At 43.4% G+C, this 8,722-nt stretch overlaps 1 protein-coding gene across 1 annotated transcript; it reads right to left on the minus strand.

The window, feature by feature from the left end:
- On the minus strand, positions 1–6,773 carry smg8 (SMG8 nonsense mediated mRNA decay factor). Its single transcript, XM_085364031.1, has 5 exons — positions 6,150–6,773; positions 4,069–4,966; positions 3,776–3,921; positions 2,476–3,357; positions 1–1,177 (listed from the first exon to the last, which is right to left on the minus strand). Exons 1-5 carry the CDS (start codon positions 6,771–6,773, stop codon positions 965–967), a joined length of 2,763 nt encoding a protein of 920 aa, XP_085220157.1. The 3' UTR covers positions 1–964.
- Between the last annotated feature and the right edge of the window lie 1,949 nt (positions 6,774–8,722).

Here is an 8,722-nt window from a genome sequence, read left to right on the forward strand (position 1 = left end):
TTTATTTACACAGAAAAAACAAAAAACGTCTTTCGGTTTAGTTCGAGTGTATTAAATCTTTGTTTGTGAGCAATAGTGTGTGTTGTGATATCTTTACAAACTGAAACAAAAGAAACACAAGTTCAGACGTACACAGTCGACTCTAGTCTCTGCTCTAATGAGAGCTTCACTGTTTGACCAGTGACAGGAAAATTTACATCATTATTAAAGCCTGCCAGCGTGAATGTGCAGGGATGCTGGTACTGGAAATTTAGCGTAGCTTAGCTGCAAACAGCTACCACAGGATCCACGCCCCCTCATGTTAACTTTGAAGGAAGTTTTTCCTGGTGCTATTATTGTGCTCAAGCTTGAAATGTGAAGATTAATGTCACTGCAACATTGATCTGTCTTCTGGGGAGCAAAAAAAAAGTGAAAATAAGTTATTTTAAATCACATTTTGCAATTTTTGTTTACTGATAAAAATATAAAATAATCCAAGTCTTAATTTAAAGGCTTTTTTTTCTGTGCTTAAATGTGCCTCACAGTCTGAGAACCAGTGGTCCAAATCTGTAGGTGTACAAAGCTGTTGTCACATATTCACTTGAGACAGATCTAATTATTTTTCACACTTGGGAAATAGCCCACTTCAACACAAACTTTCTCTGTGGTTTTGGTGAGGAAACATTCGACCACACCAGCATTTGCGTCTGCACTGGGAGAGGTAAATGCAACACAGTATTGCATGAATGGATTTGACACTAAACATGGTTTAGAGAGCAGCTAATACGGTCTCACATACACCAGAGCATGTGTGCAAATGCTTATCTGTGGAGACCATGCACGCCCGCATGTCATTTCATTGAAATCCAGAGTAAAAGATGTCAACAAAAAAGGAAATATTTGCAGTGTCTGCAAATATACAGAATGTACAGAAACAACACTGGGAGGGTCTGCGAAGGTGGAGTCTTGAATAAAACCTTAAGGGTTATTGTTGTGGAGAGGTGGCGGTGGTGGCTTTCAGGATGCCTCGCAGCACCTTGTAGTTGTTGAGGGGCTGGTTCTCTTTGGGGGGGTAACAGGGACCACGTTCTGTGGCGTAGGAATAAGGAAACCGCAGCACCCAAAGGCCATCAGATGGCAACGATATTTCAGTCTGCTCTGGGTGGAAGATCGGACAGGGAGGAGGGCCTGGCTGTACCTGAAATCACAGCAGAGGACAAAAGACGATGTTATTCAGTGCTGAACCCTAATAATTTAGCCACACAACTGAAAATCTAGGCTTCAAGATTGTCACTTTGACAGGTTACAGGTGGATACTGGGGTAGTGGAGAGGTTCAAACAGGAGGCAGCAATGGAGAGATGGGAAATTTTGCTGCTTTTTTGGTCAAGAATGAGGCATGTAGTGACCAAAAGAGTAAAGTTGTTTATTCACTTGAGTGTCTGGGCTTGGAGTAGAGCTGTGTCAAAAGAAACCAGCTGAGGTGGTTTAGGCATCTGCTTAGGATGCCTCCTAACTGGGAGGAAACCCTGATGCAGACCCAGAACTTACTAAGATCTTGGCCGGGAAAGCCTAGGATCACCCAGAAGAAAGTGGAAAGTACAGCTGAGGATGCCTGGAATGACCTGCAGCCTGACCTCAGATAAGAGCAGGATGGATGGATGAGGCAATTTAGTGTATGATGCAGAGCAGCTTGAGTTGCCTTTATTAATCATTTGGCAGATTTCACTCCTCTTTGTTATATATATGCACCATATATGTGTTAAAGGGCAACAGAATCTGCAACTACAGCCAAGTCTGAAGGTTTGTCTTTGTTAAAACTGTGACATGCTCATTTTAGTTTTCATACTTGCCTAAATAGTGACATGCTGCAGATATCTTAACCTTTTCTTTGCACATTTTGTGATACATTCCTGTTGTTGAACAATGAACTGAACAGTGCAATAGGTTCTTGCTTGGTTTGGGTCTTTAAGGGAAACCCCAGTCACCCTTCAAAGGAAACTCATTTCCACGCCTTGTATCTGCGACCTCATTTTTTCTGTCTCTACCCAGCGCTCGCAACTATAGGTTACACTCAGCTCTCTCTAGACTACAACGGACCGGCAGAGCTCCAATCCGTCTGTCAATCTAATGCTTCACTCATTTGGGAATAAGACCCTGAGACACCTAAACTCCTCCACTTTTCGTGGCAATTTGTCCCCGACTTAGATTGCACACTCCAACCTTTTCCAGGCGGGGAAAAAAAAGATTAAAAGTTTAGCTTTGAACTGTAACTTTAGCTTTTACAGAGTCCCAGACATAGTGATCATGGACATATTGCTGAAAGAATTAGCTGACTCACTGAAAACAGACAGAAAATGAATCCCCCTTTTTAAAAGAGTTTTTGTTTACGTCGCTGAAAAACATCTGAGAAAATAAACAGTAGATAAGAGTCCATTAAATCATCATCAGGTGCACCCCTGTTTGGAGATGACTTGGAGTCTCCTCCTGCTGCTTACCTGTGGGTTGAGGGTCACCTCCAGCGGGGCGTCAGGCACTACAACAAAAAGGCGAGTCAACTGGGCGAAGTGGGGCTTCAGGCCACGGCCCTGGGAGGGAGAAGGGATGTGCAGCGGCATGTCGGTGTTTAGCACCCTGGTGGCAGGATCTTTAGCACCCCCCGGCCCCAGCACCTTCACTACTTTATCAGGCCCGCAGCTGATGAAGCGTCTCCCCCTGCCGTCTTCATACTCGAACCCCACGAAGATGCGAGCCATGTCTTCCCTCCTGCGACTCCTACCGAGCCCACCGGTGCTGCCTCGCTTTCCCACAAGGGTCTTGTTGGGCACTGGCCACGAGGACGTGCCTCCGTCCAAAGGCTCCGTTAGTCCTGTATCTTCCTCCGATCGGGAGCGAATCACCAAGTCCCACGGCAAGAGGAATGAGGAGCCAGGGAGGAAACCTGGCTGCTCCAGGCCCGTGTGGCAGTTATACGACTTTGCTGGGCCAAGTTTCACCAGTGACCAGCTGGAGAATTTAGGGAGGAGACCTTTAGGGCAGCCAGAGTGCATCATTCCAGGAAGGTACTCCACAGTGGAAGGCTGCCGGTCAACAAGGCTCGGCCTCTTTTGCTGGACTTGTGTTTCGGCTCCGTCTCCGTCCCCGTAGGGCCCCAGGCTGTCTGTAGACTGGCCTAGACTAAGAGCGAGGCTAAGGCTGGTGTCTCCAGGCGTGTGGCTCTGGGCAGTGCTGGGCTCCTTCAACCTCTCTGCATCACCCGATCCTGAAGCCTCACAGGGGTTTCTCTGAGCCTGGTTTGCCGGGGCCGGGTCAGGAGTGCTGGGCTGGAACACTGGAAACTCAATCCTCTCCAGCTTCCCACAGCATTTCTCCTCCAGCATCTACTCAGGAAAAAGACAGTTAACAAGCAAATACTTGTGAGTGATTAGATGTTGTGTTTTAGATATACAATTTAAAAACACAGTGTTTTTATAATGACGCGAGAAAACTGAACAATGTGGAGGGATAATCTCGTAGTGAAGAACCATAAATCTGCAACCGGATGACATTTCTGTTTTTGCTTCACTCTCGTGGCTCTTAGAGGCATTTTTGACAATTTTCAATAAGAAAATCTCTAAAAGGGCACAGCGTACTACCTGAGCTGATAAAGGAGCTGTTATCAGCTACAGAGTGAGACATTTCCCTCAAAATTTTGTGTCTGACTGAGTCTTTCACAGCTGTATGTAGAAATACTGACAGAGCAGAGAGCCTGTGCCCCTCTGTGGTCCTCAGCAGGACCCATGTGGAGTAAATCCTGACCTGGTAGAAGTCGTAATTTGCTGCCTGGATGTCAAAAGGATCCTCACGGGGAGCTTGCTTCCGTCCACAGTTACAGGAGCTGGTGGAGCGCCCTCTACTGTTGTGATTCATGATTGGTGGGTTGTGATCCATGTCAGGCTTCTCTCCTGTGGAATTAAGTGTCAGATTTCACACTTTTGGCTTTTATTTTATTTCAGTGTTAGAGCTACGACAATTATGTGAAATAGTCAATGAAAAAAATTGCATTAAAGGGGCCCTCCTCAAACTTGTGCAGAGGAAGATGATGCGCTCACCTGGCTGAGGCAGCAGGTGGAACTTGTGAACACAGTGCTGGTCAGTCAGACTTCGCTCCTCACACAGCTGGTGTCCGTTGCTCCAAAAGTTGTAGCAGTCCTCGTGAAGCTGTAAAGCGTAGCGTTGGAAAGCCACTCCTCGAGCGTGCTGGCTGTACACCCGCAGAGCGTGAGCCAACTGGTTTTTATGGACCGTGGTGGTGTAGTTATGGGGGAGGTTGGACTGGTAGGCGCTGTGAGCCAGAGGCAGCGCTTTTTGGCACCTGTTCTCAGAGAACTTTGTGTCAGCGTCAAGAAAACCCTCCAAAACCTTCACCTGGCTTTGCACTTTTGTGGCTAGCTCAGCCATTTCTTCATCTGTGTTTTTGATGAGGACTTGGTGGAGTCTGGAGGCGACCTGGACCCATTTGGTGTAGGTCGGCAGCTCAAAGTGCGAAGGCTGCGGGTTGCGGCCGACGCTGTCATCAAAACCTTTTTTGGTGAGCACCAGGTCGACATGCTGCCAGAGGAATTCCTTTAAGCTGCAGTCCACCAGCTGACTGCCTATCGATATGCTGCCTGAGTCTCTGCTGCTGCTGGGGTGCCGAGATGAATGCCGCATCTGCTGATAGCGCCTCGGCCCCGACACGGGCACGGAGGAGTCCTGCTCAGACAACATGCAGTTGGACCGCAGCTGACCGAGTAATGCACCTAAGGGGTCCTCATCTAGTGCTGGGATCACGTACACAAATGCTTGGTTGGCGGGCACCGTGAACAAGCAGTTGCTACTCTGGTTGGTGAGAACTCGGCTTTTACGGAAGATGCGATAAATCTGGTCTTCCAAGGCGTGTTGAAGCCTCCGCCTGGGGGAGTGCTTCTTTGGTTTGTCAGGATTTGACTCTAAGCCGTTTGCAGAAACCTTTAGAATAACAAACAAAGACAACATCATTTGTATTCATATGGCTACCCTGAGTTCTTATATGGCGTGACCATTTATTAAAGAAAGATTTGACAGTTTCTGAAATATTTTTGCAAAATTTCCTATGGACTGAACTGTCATTATTTTACTTAAAGTCCAGATTCTGTGTTAAAAGAAAAAATAAAACAGTTCCATCAAAACATATTGACCTGATTTTCTGTTTTTTGCATGTTTGTCACACTGAAATGTTTCAGATCAAACAAATGGTTTTATAATTGGTCATTAGATAACTCAAGTAAAGACAAAATGCAGTTCTTAAATCATGATTTCAGTTATTAAGGGAAAAGTAATTGTCCCTTGTTGACTCATTAATTAACTGCAATTAGCCACATTTTCAGCCACACTCAGGCTGAATTACTGCCAGACCAGAACCTGTCTGACAAAAAAATAAGCAGGCTAAAAGATCTCAAAAAGCAACATGTTATGCCAAAATCTAAAGAAACAGCTGAGAAACAAAGTCATTGACGGCTATCTGTCTGAAAAGAGTTAAGGCTTTGGGAGTCCTGGGTGGACTTCCCAGGCGTGTTGAATCTACCAAAATGAATCCAAGAACACATCAATGAATCTTCCAGCAGGTCCCAAAAGAACCCAGAACAACAACTAAAGAACTGCAGGCCTCACTTACCTCATTTAAGGTCAGAGTTAATGATTCAACAGTAGGAAAGAGACTGGGCAAAAATAGCATTCATGGAGGGCTTCAAAGGAGAAAAACACTGCTGAACAATGAAAACAATTAAAGACTCATTGCCAGTTATCATAAATGCTTGATTGCCGTTCTTGCTGCAAAGGTTTGCACATTAGTTATTAGGTTTAGGGAGCAATTCCTTTATCACACAAGGCCTATGTAGGTTTGGATAACTTTTTTCCCCCTTATAAATGAAATCATAACTTTAAAACGGCATTTTGTGTCAACTCGGGTTATCTTTATCTAATGTTCATTTTTTAAATGATCTGAAGCATGTAAGTGTGACAAATATGCCAAAACCACCCCCAAAGAAATCAGGAAAGGGGAAACGATTTTTTCAAAGCACTGTAACTATACTAAAACATATATCAATATTTCAGTTTTAATATAAAGTGCATATATGAATGAGAGCGAATAAGGACTTGTTAGAGAGCAGACCTTCAGAGTGACGTTCATCTGGAAGACGAAGAGGAGCCGTGGAGGGCAGGGCCGGCAGTTCAGCTTCCACTCTTTAGATACCGGGGAGTCTTTGATGGCAGCCCGGATCAGAGGCAGAACCTTCTGCCGCAGAGCGTCCAGAGCTCGGAAGAGCCGGTCGTAGGTCACGTCGAAGGTCTGGTTGGGGTGGACGAGCAACAGGACGTGACACACGGAGAACATGTAGAGCAGGTGGAGGCAGTGCTGCCGCTCCAGGCCCTTCCAGAAGTCGTGGGCGTCCGAGTGTCCGTTCCCGGTGTCCAGAGACAGGCAGGCTCGCAGTAGCTGTCGGCTGTCGCAGACGGAGGAGAGCAGGAGGTACAGCACCCGGTTCTCCTGGTCGTAAAAAGCCTGGATGTGGCTGCTAGGCGTGCCGCCGTCCTCCGGTCCGCCGAACATCAAGAAAAGGTGTTTGTCCGCCAGTGTGTTGATCAGAGATTCCTTCAGCGCGCCGGGCTGCATGTTGCTTTTACCGAAAATACCGACCACACACAGCCCCTCTTCCCGGTAAGCAGCGTCCTCTAAGAGCTCCGCTTGTAGTAGATCCCCCACACTGACGGGACGAGCCATGTTTGCTTCCTTCATGTTGAAAACCAGGGGAATGAAAACAACCCCGGACTCTTTTCCCCTATCATTTCCGGTTCCTTGTACTAAAATGTCCGAGTCAGTGCAGCATTAGCTTCAACGTTCCTCTTCCCAATTTAAACCACAGTTTGTGTCACAGAGTTATTAAATTGTGGGTTTATTTTATTTTATTTTATTTTATTTTATTTTATTTGTTCGGTTTCAGCTATTGTCCTAGGATGGGAGCATACCAGGAGGAAGACGATCCACTAAAAAGGAGCTGCTAAAGAAAGAAGAAGACAGTAGTTTTTTTTTTTTTACTTTATTTAACAAACAATGAGTATACATAATACGAACAGATGAAGTATACAAAACAACAGAACATGAACACCAAAAGGCAGGGGTAAAAGAAAAAAATAACAATTATAAGAATACACGCAACAATTCACATACATATATTGTTTTGAGAGCCTTTTTGTTGGTGGGGTCTGATATTGATTGTATGTACATTTCCACATCCTTAAAAAATGACAGAAATATGGTGTTTTGTTAGTAAACTTACATTTATGGATAAAAAATTTAGCTAAAAGTATTAACAAATTTATCATAAAAACACATTTATCATACTTCTTGGGGAACTTAAAGAAACAGAATAAAACATTTTCCCATCGTAAAGAAAACTTCCTTAAAATATGGACAATAACAAACCTGCTAAATTCCTTCCTGAATCTCTGTGTAAGAGAACAGTACCAAAAAAGATGTGTCACAGTTTCTGGATGATCCCCACAGAAAGTACAATTATGTCCCTTTTAAATTTTACCATGTAGTGACTGGCTGGATAACATTTATGTAGAATTTTAAATGAGACTTCTTTCACCTTATTTACAATCAAATATTTATGGGGGATCATCCAGACTGTCTTCCACTTGATATCTGGAACGTATCGGTTCCAATAAGATATTATATATGGGAGAGAGACGATATCTTCTTGGAATAAACTACGTATTCTCTTATTGCTGTTACCAAGTTCCTGTGAAAAGCAGATTTTTCCTATTGGTGACTCAGCTGGATCAGGGAGAGTGACTGAGGTAGATATTGAGCTGTCAGTGTTTTTATATAACATTAAAGTCCCTGACGGTATGGCACCAAGCACCATTGAGAATTCCTGAACACTGATTGGAAAATTATATAGTGCAATAAAGTCGTTGTAAGTAAGTAGTTGTCCCTCTTTGTTAACCAGCTGAGCCACCAATAGGATCCCATTTTGGACCAGGAAAAGTGATTTATTTTTATATAAAATATCTCTGTTGTTCCAGATAAGGTATTTGTGAGGTGAGAAGTTGTGTTTATAAATGAGGGTCCACGCTAAGAGGACTTGCTTATGGAAGGATGAAAGCTTTACAGGGAGTTTCTCAACATTGTAATTACAATTTAAAATAAAATTAAAGCCACCAAAACGAGAGAAAATATGATATGGTATAAAGTTCCAGATAGAGGTAGGGTTTTTAAGAAAATGTTTAGCCCAATTAATTTTGAAAGTGTTATTTAAAGTAGAAAAGTCTAAGATGTTAAGCCCACCTGATTCGTACTTATTCGTCACAACAGTTTTTCAGTAGTTTAGGTTTTCTTTATCATCGTACGGATGCTCTTTGTAGGATCCTAAGACTTAAGAAGTTAAATAGAAAATAGACTTATTAGTCTTATTAAACATTCACCGCAAACTCTCCTAGTGCTGTTAGTGACCAAAGACTAAATTAAAAAAAAAATTTTTTAAATTTAATTTGAGTTATTTTGATAATAACAAGATGTGCTTTCAAATTCAAATTCAAATTCAAATTTTATTTGTCACGTACACAGTCATACACAGTACGATATGTAGTGAAATGCTTGGACAACTGCTCGTGACCTAAAGAAAACAAAAAAGGAAAAGGCTATGAATAAGATAGGAAATAAATATGAAAAATTAAAAA

Source organism: Diplotaxodon limnothrissa, linkage group LG10 (assembly GCF_057381915.1).
Source record: "Diplotaxodon limnothrissa isolate DT_005_m linkage group LG10, D_limnothrissa_male_GT1.1, whole genome shotgun sequence".
NCBI classification, from domain to species: Eukaryota; Metazoa; Chordata; class Actinopteri; order Cichliformes; family Cichlidae; genus Diplotaxodon; species Diplotaxodon limnothrissa.

Excerpts from the sequence above, each read along its gene's own strand:
- smg8 (XM_085364031.1), bottom strand. The coding sequence starts at position 6,773 with ATGAAGGAAGCAAACATGGCTCGTCCCGTCAGTGTGGGGGATCTACTA. Across the intron at positions 3,358-3,775 it reads CAAATTACGACTTCTACCAG|ATGCTGGAGGAGAAATGCTG; the intron begins GTCAGGATTTAC and ends TTTCCTGAGTAG. Across the intron at positions 1,178-2,475 it reads AGGTGACCCTCAACCCACAG|GTACAGCCAGGCCCTCCTCC; the intron begins GTAAGCAGCAGG and ends CTGTGATTTCAG.